General features: G+C 39.9%; 2 protein-coding genes across 3 annotated transcripts; one reads left to right on the top strand and one right to left on the bottom strand.

Annotated features, from left to right (window-relative positions):
- Positions 1-257: 257 nt before the first annotated feature.
- On the bottom strand, positions 258-6014 carry dtx3 (deltex E3 ubiquitin ligase 3). Of its 2 annotated transcripts, XM_041061598.1 has the most exons (5): positions 5534-6014; positions 5275-5315; positions 3891-4693; positions 2418-2635; positions 258-2188 (listed from the first exon to the last, which is right to left on the bottom strand). In XM_041061598.1, exons 2-5 carry the CDS (start codon positions 5285-5287, stop codon positions 2113-2115), a joined length of 1110 nt encoding a protein of 369 aa, XP_040917532.1. In that variant the 5' UTR covers positions 5288-5315; positions 5534-6014; the 3' UTR covers positions 258-2112. The 2 variants fall into 2 exon arrangements, with proteins under 2 accessions (XP_040917532.1, XP_040917533.1); XM_041061599.1 differs by lacking the exon at positions 5275-5315.
- Positions 6015-10608: 4594 nt separating this feature from the next.
- On the top strand, positions 10609-14423 carry ptges3a (prostaglandin E synthase 3a (cytosolic)). The gene is made up of 8 exons (XM_041061608.1): positions 10609-10772; positions 11714-11827; positions 12055-12124; positions 12211-12309; positions 12541-12630; positions 12723-12779; positions 12964-12991; positions 13439-14423. Coding segments are annotated over exons 1-8 (480 nt in total). The 5' UTR covers positions 10609-10770; the 3' UTR covers positions 13459-14423.
- The last annotated feature ends 3487 nt before the right edge of the window (positions 14424-17910 follow it).

The raw sequence follows: 17910 nt of genomic DNA, 5'->3' as shown, positions 1-17910 counted from the left end.
ATAAAGTTATTTTGAAGCTCTGTTCACTGCTCAGTCATGATGTTGTCCACTAGATGGCACAAAGTGCATAAGCAGAGTTCGGCATCTTGATGTTACTAGAATCTTTGGTCCTACAGGTTAACAGATCAAATCCTGACGAGAGGCAACAACCAACTCATTCCAAGTGGACACTTTCCAAATGGACACAAGTTTGATATGTAGTTGATTACAATGCACCTAGTTTATTTGGGGCCTACACTGAATATCCAACACAAACCCAAACATAACTCTTTATTCAAGTATTAAAATGTAAAGCACATTATTCTGAATATCAACAAAGTACGAATCAACACAATTAGAAAAGAAAAATTCCAACTTTTCTTTAACAATCAGTTTGTAATATGTGTAATCTCTCTACGATCCATTCTCCTGGCTCCTCCTCAATCATGTAATGCATAGAAATGTTTGCACAGTAGCTTTAGTAAACTACAATCCTGTGTCCCAAAAATATTTCAGTTGGTCCCTTAACTAAAATACAAGAAGGATGAAAACACAATAAAATGGTATCTGATTTATGGATCTGACCACTCAAATTAATGGCAAATTTACTGATAGCCAAGCAGGTTACTGTACTTACTAAAGCACACATACAGCTTTATCTGTCTGAGGGTTGTCTTCAGCATTTGGACTACAAGAATGTTTATGAAGGAGAAGCTAATTTAACACACATTAGTATACACATTTTCATGAACTGTGTAGTTTGTACTTAAAGCCAGATAGTATAGCTACAAACATAATTTTGCTTACCTATCAAATAACACCAAAATACGTCCAAACTTCTTACCATTCATTAGTAACATCATGCTTGATTTTTATCAAAAGTGAATATAAGAAAGGCACAACAAAATCAGTATCCCACACGCGTTAAATCAGATCAATTGTTCCCGCAACATTTTCTTTTGTAATTGTTTCACTGTGTATCGTAGATTATCTGTTCAGATAAACAAATTTACAACAGTTACCTCATTAGCAGGTAAATCTCCCAGTTTGACAGGGACAGAGGCATAGATATTTAAAGAGCGTTTGTGCCTTCGATTTGGTTTAAGTGGTCTATATGCCCTTTACATTTGACATCATCTTAAATCTGGTAATTGGATGAGCACATTACTAACAACTGAGGTAATGGGCTCAACACCTGGGAGACATCTTGAGATAACAGGAGTGGCCAATGGCAAAAAAAAAAACCCAGGCGGAAAGTCCTAAAGCATGTAATAAAAGGTGCTGCAATGAGACATCATTTAACATTCTTTCTATTTAAGTAAAAAAACGGAGGCCAAAAAAATGAAGATCACACGCAAATAAAGAGTTCCAAGCAATTGACATCAACTTGTAGTCACCAAGCTAACAGCTGATGGCTGCATGATCCTGTTTTGCCCCGAGCACTCTTCCAAACGGAGGAAGCAAAAACCATGACATCCTACTTCACTGAAAAACAGACTGTCCTACCAAAGTGCCTATGAGTGCTTTAGATTGCAATAACTTCAGAAAAGGAATACGTTCTATTCAAGCAGTGCTATTCTGCCAAATAATCCTTACAACAAGTAATTAGTAACAATCAAATTAGAGACTTACTCCACAAACATTTCTGGGGAGATAAAACCAAGAATGTGTGCTTGTAAGAAATAAAGTAATCCCCAGACTAGAAATAAACATTAATTATAACATAAACTGTCTTTATAACATTAAACTTAGATTTTCCAAATAATACATGAGTACCATGAATTCCAACACCCCACGATGCTCTTAAAGAAGTGCACCAGACATCAGTCCTATTGCCAAATGTGACAGGTAGAGGATTGTGTAATACAAGAATGCGCTGCACTCAAAGTATTTTCTTCCACATGTATCAATGTGTTAAGATTAACTCTGAAGGAAAATGAACAAACGGAGGAACAGCTAGTAAAGTGATGTGGGCTCTGCTGCAGCATTAGACTCGTCTGCTGAGGGCTTTGTCTTCAGCCACTAAGGGACGGGCAGTCACAGAGCACAACCTGGAGCCGAGTCATGTCCACCGCAAGGACAAGGACACTCGGAAAGTCTTACAAAGTCCTGGAAGAGTCAGTTTTCGTGATGTCAGTCAGCAGTGATGCCTTTCTCTCTGAGCTCCTCTGTCACTCGTACCAGGTAAGTGGGGTCCGGGTAGCCAAAACTGTCAGGAGAAATAAAAAAGCCATCACTGCATCTGTATGAGTTCAGGCAGCAACAGTGTCATCTAGCCAAGGACATCAACTGATAGCATTCCCCTGTCAGGAACTTTAATTACATCTGTCAGTCATTACTGAACCCCTTTTTTCAGCCACCACACCTCTTAGAAAAGTTATTGAGACCATTATCAAATCTACATGGGTATTTGTCTCCAACTAAAAACCTGTACATACCAGCGGGGCCCGCCCCATATTGAGGTCTTGTGGTGAATGTCATTCCAGGTGATGACATTTTGCATGCCCGTAGTCATGGAGGTACCGATGGTGAAGATAAGGCGCTGTTCGAAGGCCCGACGAAGCAGGCCCAGCACACGGTTCCCCTCAGGGCTGTCAGGGAGGTAGGCCACACGGTCTGTTCCTGGGTACCGAACACCTGGGTTTGGGTGCTCTGGCTGTGGGCAATAAAAGAGTTAAGACAAGACATTAAAATAATTGTGTCTGTCTGTTGGAGTACACTTTGTTACTACCAATTATTGTCTTGTATTTCTAACTGTGTTTGCTACATGGTTTTGTGAATCATGTGTTTTATATTTATTTATCAAGTGTCTGCTTTTATGCAGACACTTGTCCTTCAATCCAGGACAAGTTTCTCTTAAGGGAAACAATAAAAGAAAACTTTGAACCTTCAGGTCAAGAACAGATAAGGGCTACTTCTGATGTTTTTAGGGCATACACACCTGCAAAGTGAAAGGGGAACTCCAGAGATTTTACACATAAAGTTTGTTTGTTAGGGGAAGTACTACTGAGCCTGTAAAACAGTTTTATAATAACCTCTGTGGGGAGGATATTTTGCAAGTCGAAGAAACAAAAGCCCTGTTGGTTTAATCTGTAAGTTTTCTCCATTTGGTTTTGCAAACTGCACATTTACAACTGAAAGCCTGCATAGTAACTAGGCACAAGAAGTTTGAAATATGTCTGCATTTGCCAGACAGCATGTAAAGAAAACATAGAGAAGATGTGGGATCCAGCATTTTTAACTGTGCTTGCTTTTTCCTTTAAGTTTCTCTTACAGGAAACAATAAAAAAGAACTTTGAACCTTGAGGTCAAGAACTGATAGGAGTTATTTCTGATGTTTTTAGGCCATGCACACTTGCTGAGTGTAAGGGAAACTTCAGAGATTTTACACATAAAGGTTAGGGGAAGTATTACTGAGGCAGTCAAACTATTTTATAATGTCCTCTGTGAGGAGGACTCAACAAAAACCCTGTTGGTTTTATCAGGTGTTATCTCAGTTTGTCACAAAGTCATGGAAGTGCAGTATTACATCACTGGACAACCCCCTTGAAGGAAAAGAAAGAGAACTGAGATAATACCTTCCTTAAAGGCCCAGTATCATTAATTTTTTCCCACATAAATTTGAGCTAAATTCACCAAATAATTGTGGAGTTTGTTATAGTAAGGGATAGAAAAAGGGATGGATTTTACATTTGCCAGCAAACAAACAGAGGTCTGTTTTATGGCAAAATTTTATGATATAACCACACTTTTACATCACTCGTTGTTTAGTGGGCTTTTCTAGGGTCTGTCAATTTTTGTTTTTTGTCAATTTGAGAGCAACAGCAAGTTCAGATCCTCTTTTGAATTTTAGTGGTGGTGTAATTCCTGTAACACTGAGTGTCACCTGCACATGCTCTTGGTCTACTCACTGCCTGTAGGCCAGGAGGGAAGCTGTAGATGATGCAGATACACCCATAGCCTTCATGGCCAGGAATCTCCAGATCAGGATCTCTCTCTACGATCATTGTACCATTGGCGGGCTGGTTTCCAATCAACTGGCCATACACTAGCCGACACACAGGACAAGCTTTCTTCACCTTAAAGGCTTGATCCAGGCAGGAGCGACAGAATGAATGGCCACACCTCTCCAGGGTAGTTTTCTCCACTATGTCCCCCATGCAGATTGAACAACTATTGTTGTCCTCTGCTTCACTGTGGGAAGCCAAGCTGGAGTCCATGTCCTTTCTCTGGGCTGCCTCGTGGAACATGGCGCAGGCCTCCTCATCAGCCGGCTTCCTGAACCTCTGCTGTTGTCTCTGGGAGCGCCGAGGCTGGGGAGGTGGAGGCTGAAGCAGGCTCCCCTCTCCGTTCGGCTCCAGGACTCCCACACAGGGCAGCAGGACCCTCTTCCTCTTCTGTCCTCCCTCCTGTTTGCTCATTTCTTTGCGGGCACAGCGGCATAAGTCAATGAAGGCTTTTCGTGTCTCGCTGGAGATGGCTCCATCCATCACCCCAGCTCCAGCGGTCCTGAAGCCTTCCACTGGCTGCAGCCTCACCGCGCAGCAGCCCCCCCTCTCTCCTCGCCTAATGATACCAGCGCTCATCCCCTGCTTGTGCTGGAAGTCAATGAGCCAGGGCCGCCCAGCTGCAGCCAGGTAATCCCACACCGCCTGTGAAACCAGCACCTCATCACTGCCCTGGCCAGCACGCACACTCATCTCATCAGAGGAAACTGCACAGAGAAACACACAAAAGTCATCAGCACATTACTGTTTTAACAAAGGCTTTCAAACAAACACAATTTGCACTTGTGTGAACGTAAATCCAGCTGCAGAAGTTGTCCCCTAGGCCTATGGACTAGCCAATTTTGCTATTTTCAAATGCATTATGGGGGAATGATGCTACCTTTTGCCCAAAAACGTCCACGAGAGTGTTTTTGTTTCTGGTGGCTGTGGTGGCTTTACTTTCTTTTCTACGCAGCCTAACAGCTCAGGCAATGGACACACACACACACACACACACACACAAACGGGCAAAATGACATCTATTTCAATCGTTTTGATGACACTGTGGCTACGTATGACAAAGTAAATCTAATATCTCTACACAGGCAGCTGTTTGCAGTGGCTGCAGCGCGTCAAAGAAACACACAACAGGCAGTAGCGCGGCATTGCTGAGGACTTGTCAGCTGTTCAGAAATTCAGACTGTAAACAAAGGAAAAAACTAAGCCCGGTCACACGCGGAAAACACGAAAGATCACTGACAGGCACATGCAAACACATGCGTGACACTACTTTAGGCAGAAAGGTTACCTTGCGATCCCATAAATTCCTTCAAATGCGAATAAAGCGTCCTGTTGAACAGAGAGAGAGAGAGAGGAAGAAAAACTGAAGGGCTGGAACAAACGTTATCACAGCTGCTCGGCGATTATTAGACTGAGCCATGCTCCGCAGCAGCGAAAGGAAATAAAGCGATTTCGCAACATTAGCTTGGCCTTTGAAACATTTCCTGTAAACATTAAGATAAGCGTCAACCCCCCGCCTCCCTCTCCCGATAACTTGGAAACCTCACCCTTTGCCGTAGCTCGTCGCTGCCTGTCAGGGAGGTTTCTGGCTGGATTAAAGAGCACAGTGCTCCATCGGAGGAGGCCTTTATTTCTGACGTGCTACTGCAGTTTATCCGCAGATAATTAGTCTTTTGTAGTCAGGACATGATATCCAAACGTATTCCCAGCTCATATCTCTTTAGGGTTTTTGAAGCCCTTCCCTGGCCCGGGTAAATGCCATCCAAACACCGTACCTCGTCCCCCCCCCCACCCCCCACCCCGAGTCTCGCCTCCTGTGTTTGCTTTCCTCGTACGTCCTTGGGCTAAGCGTAACACAGAGCAAAACGCATTTGTAGTTCCTCTTCTTATCTGGCTCGGACCACGCTAGCTATGAGACAGCTTTCTGCAGGCACACAATTTGCTCTTTCTTCTAACGTTGAGTCTGTATCTGCGCTCGCAAACCGTGTCCTCCCCTGTTGACTGCTGTACAGGAGGAAACATACCCATCAATAAGGGGGGACTGGGACCTACGAGAAAATGTGACCAGGAAGTTCGTCACTGAGCTGACATGATTGGCTGGCAAATGGTGGTTTGTGTATGTGTGTGTTTTCATGCCGTGAGTGAATCATACTTTTTTTTTTTTTTTTGTCGTGATTAACAGCTTTAATGATCACGCAGTGCTTAAAGCACCCTAAGTGCACACAGAAGTCCATCCTACACGCCATCGAGGGAATACCCACCCATTCAGTTATGATGCAAATGAAGCTGTCTATCAGGGTACACCGACTGACTGACAGCAATGAGGTTATTACTTTTGACAGAATACATTGCTTGTGTATAACAACAGCTTATTATTATTATTATTATTATTATTATTATTATTATTATTATTATTATTTAAGATTTTAGGCTCTTGCAGAAATGCTGTGATAATAATACTATACTACTACTACTACTACTACTACTACTACTACTGCTAATAATAATAATAATAATAATAATAATAATTATTATTATTATTATTATTATTATTATTATTATTATTATTAAGAATGCAGCATTCCAGAATCAATAAATCCTTTCAATCAATCATTACTGTTATCATTACTGTTTACTCCATTTTCGCACAGACTTTTGAAAGGAACAAAAGGTTTAGACAAAAGTTAAAAAAAAAAAAAAAAATCAGGGTTAGAGCAAATCCATTTGGTGGGCTGTCCAAATAAACTACTGGAAACACAGAGATTGTCCCTATACCAGCACAGTCTCCATGCTGCTGCTTTTCAGTTTATGCAGGGCTGTAAAACTGAGATTCAATCAAATATAAGATAGTTGTATCAAAGTGTCCTCATATGACCGGAGATAATGAAGATATTTACTTGGTCTAAAACTGCTTCACAGATATAGTGGTACGACATTCGGTACCTTCAAATAACTGAATATGTCTTAATTAATGACAAATAGAACTTCCAAAGAATTTCCTAAGCCTGATTGATATCAGTAGCATTGTAATTAGTCAATAGGTCAGCCACCATTTAGTCTGTAGAAATCACTGATTTCTTGTCATTGTGTTTTAAGTTTCAATAGAAAAAGAGGTGGAGGGCTGATCAGTTTTTCCTCAAATATTGCTGACACATGGGCATCAGAAAAGTTAGAAGTCCCTCTCCAATCTGCACCTAGTGCAGCAAGGCTTTCACTGAGACCCCGGTATAATCTCTTTCCTTTTCTATCTTGGTTTTTGGTTAGATTTAGGATTTACTGATGTGACAGTTGGCCCTGCCTGTCAGGGTCCATAGACTTTGGATCGGCCTGCTTGAAGAGCTCAGGCCAGCAACATCACGCAATACATTTCACATCACTTCCCAGCAAACATTGGATCAAATTGATCAGTTTCTTTATTTCAATAAAATGAAAGCGAGTCATGCAGTTAGTTGTGTCTCAGCTGTTTCTTTCTTTGTCTAAACTCTGTTGATATCTAATATCTGGTCATCTTACTCATCCAAGCATAAAATTTTGATTACTGTAAGGCTACCGAGGTGTTTGAGTCATTTTTCAATTACTTTTATAGTAACAAAACCATTTCTTGTTGTTGTCAGTTAGTTGAACGCTTCACTGACTCACTGCAGCCTTCAGAGGGAGCAGTATAACATAGTTTTATTTCATACTAGGTACTGGTTGCACAAGCTAATTTGAGATTATTATATCTTTGACCTTAATTTTTCTGACAGCACAACAAATTCAAACTTCTAACACCCATTTCTTTTATTCCAGGCGTACACACAGGGAAATAAAACCTAAAAAAAAAATATTTTAGAATGCTATTCTGTAGCACAATAAATCCAAAATCTTCATACAAAGACAACTCCTCCTTAAATTGGAGATCAGAGATCATCAGGATGTGAAATGTTGTTAGCATTTCACAGTCAGTGTATGACTCTTTGGGCTCCCTGATAAATTTTCCTTCTCAGATATTGTGTCGAATGAGTTTTACATGAATGTAGGACATCCAGCTGTGAATCAGAACATGAAGTCATGTCCTGGTAAAACTCCCAGAGCTACAGTCATAGTGTCTAAGGGGTTGTTCCATTATTCACTACACATGGAGCTGCTCCAGGATTTGTGTCTGGCTGACATTATCGCAACCTTGTTTTTCTGCTATTTATATAGGAAAGATGTCACATATTAAACCTTGTCAAGTAAAGAGTGTTAAAGTATGATAGAAATAATATAAATTCTATTTTGGGGTGGATTTTCTTTTTGAAATGTGGCTTGAAGAATGGAGGGTGCAGCAAAACAAGAGCAGCTTTTTGAACGCTGTCCTTCATAACAAAAGCTAAAACTGATCAAGTCTGTCATTTGTTAGCAACAAGCACATTAGTATTTTTTTCTTCTAAAGTTTGTGTTACTTTTCTGTACTGAGGAGTAAATTTATACATTTCAGACTACAACAGCCAAAATTTACAACAGTGATCAGCAAATCCTTACACTATCTGCATTGTGTAAACACACGTAGATGTGTATTGCCATGCAGTACAAAGTTTTAGAAATCAACTTTTGATTACAGTTGTGTCAGCTGAAGTCATGTGAAACTGATCCTATACCACAGCCAGAGTTTCAGCATTATACTTGACCAACTCTAGAAATGGCATCATTATAATCAGGCTAGTAGGCAAACGTTTGTCAACTAGACCACACTGAAGAAGGAAATTAGGTTCTAAAATCACAATAATGAATCCAAATTATGGCTTATTATCTGCCAGAGAGACTAACACAGTTAATTCCTTATTCAAATCACATTCAGCTGCAGAAAGCTCCTGGAGGTAATTCAGATTTCTCCGATGTCTTTCTCTTCTTTAATGATGACTAATTCATGGGCGTAGTTCATTGTAAAGCTATACTGTCTTCGCGAGCGGAACCTTTCAAGGAAAATTTACATGCTGTAAACTTATTTGGCGAAATGTTGCATTATAATGCTGTTACAGTTGATATACACGTTTTTAAATAATTGATTTCTGAAAGATAATAATTAATGTTATAGACTGATGCTGCCACTTCGGTTTGCTTTTCAGGGGGTCTATAAAAGCCAAGACTTACATTAAATATAAGGGAACCAAACAGATCTTGCATGACCCTTATAATGTTATCCTTCAAGTAATGCTAAGGCCTATCACCTTGTCTTTTGCCCTTGACTGGGCTTAATGTCCCCTAATCCTATAAATGGACCTCTAACAATAGCCCTTCCTGTGGCCAACAAAAGCTCCCCTCTATCAACTACCTCTAGCCATTCTTTTGCCTCCCCTCTTGGTTTTGGAAAGTCAAATGTGCTAATGTGCCATACCTGTCGGATTCACACACCTATCCTTCCACACATCCCATCCTCTTTAACATCACCACTCATGTCCCACACTTACAGAAGCAGCCTGGCACTGTTATTCTATCCAAGCTATCATCCATTTCGTCTGTGGCTCAATCCACAGTGAGCAATTCCAGCTCATCTGAAGATGCGGCTCTCTGTCAGCTGCCAGGCCTTATAGTGGTGATACTGCCATCTCCTCTTCTGTCCAAGTCTGACGGCTTGAAGCTGCTCCCAAAGTTACATTACTTACAGCCTCCCTGTCTGCCTTTCAAGTCATCTGTTAGATTCCATGTCATTTTCTGCTGTGTGAATGCATTGGCCCACATAGAAAACCTCAAACCTCCAACAGGTGCATCTGACAGCCTCCACCCCTATAGGGACCTAAACTGATAGGCCTCCCTCTGATATTATGTCTGTTAGCAATGCTTAAGAGGCATCTGCTAATAACCCAACTGAGAAGCAAGCTGTGAAGGGAGATGCTTTGGCTTCCACCACTGCATCTGTGCTTGTCTCTGTTGAGAAAATAACCACAAGCCAAAGTCCTGTGTCTTTTTCATCATCTCCAAATGTTTGAAATATCCATGATACAGGCAAGACACATTTTCTTCAGCAGCAGTTTTTTTTATTGGTCCTTTAACTACAACCTGTTGTCTCATTCATGCTTTCTTTAGTCTTGGTCTTATTTATGCCATAGTTATTTTTTTCTCCTTGATCCTCCTCCAGACCAAGATTCCTTGATGTTGAAAATAACTATAAAGGAACTGTTTTTCATTTTGTTTCTGTTGTACGTGGCAATAAATGGAATATACATAATTAATTACCCTCATTCTTGAGTAATTTGATGATCTATGTGTTTATTGGTTTTATTTGATTTTATTTGCGTTTTTTTCTCTGCAAAGCACTTTCAACTAGAAAAGAATATAAATAAACGTCACCACAGTTATTATTATTATTATTAGTAGTAGTAGTAGTAGTAGTAGTATTACGGTTGTTGTGCAATTATGACTAAATATATAATAATGTCCGCTTTGCCCGTTTGGTGATCCAGCTTTGCTATGAGATACTCACTTTCTTCAGTGTTTCATACTGTAAGTTATGGAATGACACTCTTGGTGGAGCTCCTGAGCTGCTCTGGAACGCCGAGCACACGCGTTCTAGAATTGTCTCCATCCGTTTCGGTCTGTATCTCTCCCGCGTGCCCACGCTCCATGCAGGCGGGTGAAACGGTACGTCACGAGAGAACAGCGAAAACACGCGATGTTTGGAGAGACACTAGTGCATCTGTTGTAAACGTTAGAGTTAGCTAGTTATTTAGTTTTCAGTGATCATTCTTGCCAGGCGCTACAGTTGGGCAACACTGTATTCTATATCGTGGTCCGACGAGGGAGTTTAATTGCTAAAACAGTAAAGATGTAAGTCTTGGGTTTATTACGCAGTTGGTAATGGTTGTAACGAATTAACTACAAGTCTCAGTACAGTAGTAGAGTAAACTGCGGAGCAGCCAGCTAACATTAGCTAACTGAGCTAGGTAGCACACAAGTTAGCCTTAGCGGTTACACGACTGTCAAGACTAAAAGGCACAGCACATCGTTAAATCCACACACAGCTAACTTTCCCTCAGCCTCATATAATTTGGCATTACCATGTCCCATCAGCTGATAAACTCCCTGCTAGTTTTTACGCGCCTTATTTCAGCTTAGTTGTCGTTAGGTAGCAGGCTAATGTCAACCAACAGGGCGAGGGTAATGATAGCAGTGACAAAGCATGGTGTCATTAGCTCGGAAGATTTCACTTTAGCAAATGTAAGCTAACACCAACTTTGGCATGCTCGTCAGTGACAAGTCAAATCCAGTTCTACTCAACTATCTTATTTTAAACTGTGGTTCGCGTCTAAATAACGATATAGCTCGCTGTTAATGACAGGGAGTCCCGCAATGCTACACTATGATAATCTAAATGTTGTAATGTATGTGTAATATCTGTAATGTACTGTTAGCAGGTGCACCATTTTGATTAGGGCTTATTGTCTGAAATACTTCTCAAAAAACTATTATTTCTTTAAGTTAAAGAGGTGAAGGATACTTCAGAGGCTCTCATGCTTATGTGGAATGAATGAGTGAAGCTTTCCTCAACATGTTTCAAACGTGACCTTAGATGTACTGCACCCTGTACACGTGGACGACCAGAGCAGAATAAGCACCTGTGGTTGTGAAAATGATATATGCCCCTCTGATGTTAACAGACGGGGTACACGTAGTTCATGAATAGTTACCATGTCAGATTAGCAGGAAGCATGGATGATTTTGGTTTGTCTTAAAGTCACTTATTCCTTCTTTCTGCCCTTTGTCATTAGGCAGCCAGCAACAGCTAAGTGGTATGACAGACGGGACTCTGTTTTTATAGAGTTCTGCGTGGAGGACAGTAAAGATGTGCAAGTAAATTTTGACAAGTCCAAAATTGATTTCAGGTAAGTTGCATTAATAGCACATGAAATTATAATACTACAGAGAATTTTCCTCTCCTTAGATCAAGGAGGTCACAAAATCAGCCTTAAGATGCCTTTTGGAAACAGAGCCCTGATCTGTGGTATAGTGTATGAACAGAGTAATGACAACACAAATAACATTGTAGATTTCAGTTATTGTTGGGAGTTGTGCAGGAAATATCGTGACCTCTTTTCATTTCATCTTACAGCTGTGTCAGTGGAACAGATGATATCAAACACCAGAACACAGTGGACCTTTTTGGGGAGATCGACCCCAAAGTATGTTTGTCACTTGTCATCATTGTAGTTCTACCACATGATTTATTCCTTTGAAATCTTCATCAATCTCCCTCTGTTCCATGCAGGAATCCAAACACAGACGCACTGACAGGTCTGTGTTGTGTTGTTTACGAAAAGCAGAGGCTGGGAAATCATGGCCACGACTTACCAAAGACAAGACAAAGGTAACTTTATTTCTTAAAAAAAAAAAACACACACACATACTAACATTAATATAATTTGCATCCCACTGCCTTTTCTGGGGGAGTATGATTAAAAGCATTAACCTTCTTAGTTCAAAGAATAGTAATCCACCTAGCTGAACAGCTAAGTAAATATCAGCATTGAAAAAACAGATGGATTAAAGTGGTTACATGTCAAATTTTGCCTTACTCAAACTCTTGATTCTGTCTTAGTGCAACTGGCTCAGTGTGGATTTCAATAACTGGAAAGACTGGGAAGATGACTCAGATGAGGACTTGTCAAGTTTCGATAAATTCTCAGAGGTAAGCACTTTGAACAAGCACAGTGCTTGAAGTCTGAGTATGTCCAGATGTACTGTGGTACTGACAAGTTTGTCTCTTGTGCATTTCTCCAGATGATGAACAGCATGGGAGGGGATGATCTACCTGATTTAGATGGTGCAGATGATGAGGTATTTTTTTAATACCGTAATATACAGTACTTTTTTTATATGGTTCATATAACTTATTACATTTATTACAGAGACAGGTCCTTTTTTGTTTTTGTTTTTTTAAGGGAATTTTAATCAAGTTAGGTTTACCAGACAAAGCAGTGTAGGAAGTAATTTTAATTGTTGTTTTTGCTTTGTTTTGCAGCATGATTCTGCAGACAGCGATGACGAAAGTGAGTGCTGTTCCAAAAAAGCTGTCTTATAATTAGAAATCGGTAGTCGCTAGATCCCATGGGGTGAGAAGAAGACAGCCATAATGCTAGGTGTTGCCAAGTGCATACAAACAGATGAATCATTGTAGGATCTGTTAAGCTATAAAATGCCTGTGGAAAAGCATCATCCAATACAGTATGGTGATGTAGATTTTATATTATAAAGGACTCAACTATAAAGGACTATCTGCAATCCATCACAGAGCTTGAGGGACCTAACTTTGTAGTAGTGTAATCACTTTTATTGTTATTTATTTATTAATAATAAAAAATATTATTATTATCTTTTAAATGCCCTTTTTGTTTGTTTTTTTCTGTATGTTAGTTTTCATTTTATCATCATTAATAGGTGAAAGATTAAATTTTATGGAGCTCTCACACATCACATTTTTTACTGTCTCTATCTAGAAATGCCGGACCTTGAGTAGATGAATGCAGAAGCCACCCCAGTAGTAAACAAAGCAAGTAATAAGTCGGTTGAAGAGAGAGACTAGGCATGAGTTGGCAGCCATGTTGGAGAAGAAACCTCATCTCTCTACACAGTTTCCAAAGCGAAACCCATGAAGGGAGTGACAGAGAGTGACTGTTGGATACAGACATGCACAGAGATCCATAGCGACATACAGTGCTGTGCTTTGCTGTTCTGTTCTGCATGGACAATTCTGTTCAAATGAAAATGTTATTGTTTATTGACCTAAATGACTGTAATGGGATGTGCTGATGTCTTACACCTTCTCCCTCTTTTTTTTTGCAACGTCAGGTTATGTAATGAACATTGTGATTTCTAATGAAGAAAAAAACAAACTCAAATGCCTATTTTCCAAAAAAGTAGATTTTTTTAATGACAGATTTTTCCCCTTTAATGTTTGTATTGTAAATTGCACTTACTATGTTTGTTAATTTAAAAAGCAGGAGTTCCGCTTGAAATGTTTTTTCCAATGTATGCCAACATCTGCAAATATTTAACAATAATTTCATTTTTTAAACATATTTCAGCATTTCAAATAAACAGATATGCTTGTGCAACTCACAGCTTGTGTTGAGATTATGGTCATAGAGTGGTACAAGTCTTTGCATATCGTTATACCTTTGCAAAGGTGAGTTTGTTTCTCTATGCCAGTGTACAAAACATTGCACATTGTAGCAGGTACACATGCTCATTTTCTTCCATATGCATACTGGGGTGAAAGCTAAAATCCTATGTAGTTTATCAAGAGTTCCCCAAGTAGTTTAAAACAGTACAGGTTATAAATGTTTGTACATTACATACACTAGAACTATGCTTTGGAGGCTTGTGTGATTCAACATGTTAAAACACTTTTGCGTTTGTCTTATGCTGTGGGAGTTTGGGTATAAATTTCTAATAAACTGTTTCAGACTGTTGTATACAAGGCATTAGTTTTGAAGCATCACTCTTTCAATTTCCACTAAAGTTCAGCTCATTAATGAATTTCAGAGATAAAATGAACTCTGGAAAGGATGAATATTGAATATTGTGGGAAGTATCAAACAAATATTTAAAGGACAGGTAGTCACATGACATGCCCATATGCACACTGAATGAATTATTGATCACTTGTTCCTCGTGTCCATTCTGGCTGCAAAGAGATTCTTTTTTACAATTTCAGTGTAAGAGATGGGAGAGAAAGTCATCAGCCCTTGTCTATTATAAAATGTTTTCTAAAATTAATCCAAGCTAATATGAAGCTTCAGCAGTCTGAATTACACAAATAGAGTGATTCTCTTCCAAAGTGAGTCTTTTTAGAATAAAATTCTTTCTCTGTTTTTCCTCATACTTTGTTCCCTCACTGAGCTTTGGTGGAGTGATAGAAACACAAAGGAAATTTTGTATTAAAAGACTTGAAAACTGAAAAATATCCTCTTGATTTCATTAACACAGACTGTCGAAGCGTCACATAAGCTTCAGATGAAATTTTTGAATGTATTCACATGAATGGGAACTTTGAGCCTTGTCCCTCACCTCTAGCCTTGGAACTGCATTAGGCCTAGTATGAAAAGGAGGAACAATTATAGCAGCACTAGCAGCACTTTCAGTTTACTAATGGGTATGTGAGTATTGCATTGAGACAGATTTGAAAAAACGTGAAATGTCACTCTGTAACCACTATGTAGTGCTAATGCTTTTCAGGACTGCTCTCACTTCTCTCTAATACAGCTCAGGGAATTTTGGGGGCTTCCCATCTTCTCTGTACTTTTATACTGAAAGCTAAAAGGGAAATGGAAGACTGAAATTCCTTTATGCTGTAAATTTCAGTGTAAATGATTTGTAGTGTGTGTTTTTTTTTTTTCAAAACATAGCAACTGTAGTAGAAACTTCTTGGGCCATCAGAGAAGTAGATAGCACAGATTAAGAATATGAAAACTATTTATTAGCCAGTAAAGGCCGTAGGTTATTCATGGCCATGAGAACCATGGATTGTTGTCACTGAGATAAAAAATCTGCTTTATCTGTAGTCTCAAAGGGTCTTGGAATAAAAGTCTGAATGGATCACTTGAAAGAAGTGGAACATGCAGCAGTTCTGAATCCTACTTCAGTAATTCTGCATGTTTCAGTCTCTCATCCACTGTGTCCTGTAATACATGTTTTCACCACAGTGTGGTAAGTGCAGGCTACAGTTTCTGCTCCACTGTGAGATGTTTAGGGGCTGCATGTTGTGTATGTGTCAGCAGTCTGGACCCAGGGAACAGAAAAATACAATGCAAGCACCTTTTCAACACCCTCCCCTGTAAAACTAAACTGTGGGCTTAAACCCACAAAAGGTGGCTTACCACTGATGGAGGCAGTCATGAGAAGGACATAATACTCATGACAATAGAGATGCACCAACTGGCAAACTAATAAACTTTCATGATCAGAGCAACAGGACTGAGCAACACTGTCTCTTTTGATGAAAAAGTCATATTTTCTCCAGCAACAACCACCACTGCCCATCACGTGATGGTCTATTCACCACATTCCCCTTTAACGTGACGTGAAAAAACATCCAAACAACCAGGCTGCTGTGAGATTAATACAAGAAATCACACTTGACAACATTTGTAAAAAAAAAAAAAAAAAGAAAAGACATCTTCCAAAGTGTTAAGGAATACAAATGTATGTTTATCATTTTTGTAAATTCTCCTGATGACATTCCAACACCATTCTGGAGTATATATGGCAATATGGCACAGAAGCAAAAAAATTATATATATATATATATATATATATAGACACACACACACACACACACCACCAGCACCACTCTGTCCCACGGAAAAGGGAACTCACAGATTCATCAGTGGCAGCTAGACAAACAGATCATAGAAAGCAGCAGAAACTGTTACTGCCAGCGTTTTGTTTCCATGCATAAAGGAGAAAAGCAGTGAGCTCAGCATAATCCTTTCAGAGGGCCGCGGCTGTCCCTCTGGCTGTCCTGGTCAGCATGATGCTCCAGTGCAGAAGCTCAATGCCAGGCCCTGCTCTCCCCTCTTCCTCTCCAACCGTGGATTTTCCACCGCTTTATCCGACCTGAGCCTCCAAACCCATCCAGCACACACAATGTAAAACTCTAGCCTAATCAGTTCTGCTGCCACAAACCTAATTTGTACCAATCCAGAGCACAAGTTTAGGAATTGAGAAATTGCTCGTGCTTTGGCAATGGCAGCTTTGATTAGAGTGAATGTGAACTGTTGATTGTACATTTCAGAAGAGACAATGAAAGAAAGATACTGGGAAATGAGTGAAAGGTCAAAGGTTGAGATTGTAATTACATTTAAACTGTGTGTGCAAAAATATTTAGAAAAGAATATTTAGAATTATTAGAAAAGAAGCAAAAAAAACAAAAAAACCCAAAACAAACTATCAGTGCACTCCACTTCAACAGCTCACAGGTGCTGCCCGCCACATGCTCACAGCTTTTCTATTTTCAGGTTTGAAAGTCAGGGCTGTTTCTCAGGGGAAGTTTTCAGTCAGTGGTGGTACGAATGGGATTTTCTACCACTTTCTTGGTATTAGTGCTTCAACCTGGCTGGTATTCAGGGACTAGATCTCCACTTCCTCTGGTAACAACTGAGGTGTAGCAGAAACCCTGAAAAGCTGGAAAACCCCAGGTAAAAATTAAATTTTGTCTTTGGTGGAAGAGTGTTGCTACACCAACCAAATTTTTACTTAACACACAAAAGGTCAATCAGAAGTCCAAATTTCAAGAGCACCCTTTAACCTAACTGGGTGCAGTATTTTGAGAGCACAATTGATTTTAAGTACTCAGGCTCCTCTTTGATTATTTCTGTGCCTTTTAAAATTGCAACCTGTTGGTCCAGATTCAGAGTGATTGAGCAGATAGAGGGTGGTCAGGGCAGGAGAAGGGTTAAATGATTTTGTTTTGATTTGTAGTATTGTGCACTGGCTCCTCCCCTGGGATCAGCGGGACTACTCCGGCCCTGGGGTGTTATAAAAAGGCCTCTGAGCTCCCCCTGCTCTGGTAAAGAGGCTGAATGTCTGCAGGACATGCTTAACGTTTGTCTATCCATGTTCTTCTACTAACAACCAGCGGGGTTGGCACATAGATGCACAGAGACTGGCGTACTGCTCCACTCAGGAGCTCTCTATGACAGAAATCAGAATTCGGTAGGCAGAGCAGCGGATTATTCACAGTTACATGAGAGTTACGTGTTGAGCAGTTTGCGTGTTGTTGCATTTAGCTTTAGAGAAGCAATTTCTGTTTGAAGGCGACTTTTTGTCATTTTGCTTTGTGTTTTTTTGGTCTCAAACGGTGTTTATTGTGGAGAAGTAGCATCTCCTTTTAGTTGACTAGCTTGTTTTTTCTTTTGACCTTTCATCCCTCCATTGCTTAGAGGCTGCTTTTTGACATTTTGACACC

Source organism: Toxotes jaculatrix, chromosome 2 (assembly GCF_017976425.1).
Source record: "Toxotes jaculatrix isolate fToxJac2 chromosome 2, fToxJac2.pri, whole genome shotgun sequence".
Classification (NCBI taxonomy): Eukaryota; Metazoa; Chordata; class Actinopteri; family Toxotidae; genus Toxotes; species Toxotes jaculatrix.
Note: the sequence above shows the minus strand (reverse complement) of the source record. Positions and strands in the feature narration are given on the sequence as shown.

What these genes read in the sequence shown, in the direction of transcription:
- dtx3 (XM_041061598.1), bottom strand. An exon ending in TCCCTCCTGGCCTACAGGCA is followed by an intron (nt 2,636 to 3,890) that starts GTGAGTAGACCA and finishes TATTGCCCACAG; the next exon opens with CCAGAGCACCCAAACCCAGG. An exon ending in ATATGGGGCGGGCCCCGCTG is followed by an intron (nt 2,189 to 2,417) that starts GTATGTACAGGT and finishes TTCTCCTGACAG; the next exon opens with TTTTGGCTACCCGGACCCCA.
- ptges3a (XM_041061608.1), top strand. An exon ending in GTTTCGATAAATTCTCAGAG is followed by an intron (nt 12,631 to 12,722) that starts GTAAGCACTTTG and finishes GCATTTCTCCAG; the next exon opens with ATGATGAACAGCATGGGAGG. An exon ending in TAGATGGTGCAGATGATGAG is followed by an intron (nt 12,780 to 12,963) that starts GTATTTTTTTAA and finishes TTTGTTTTGCAG; the next exon opens with CATGATTCTGCAGACAGCGA.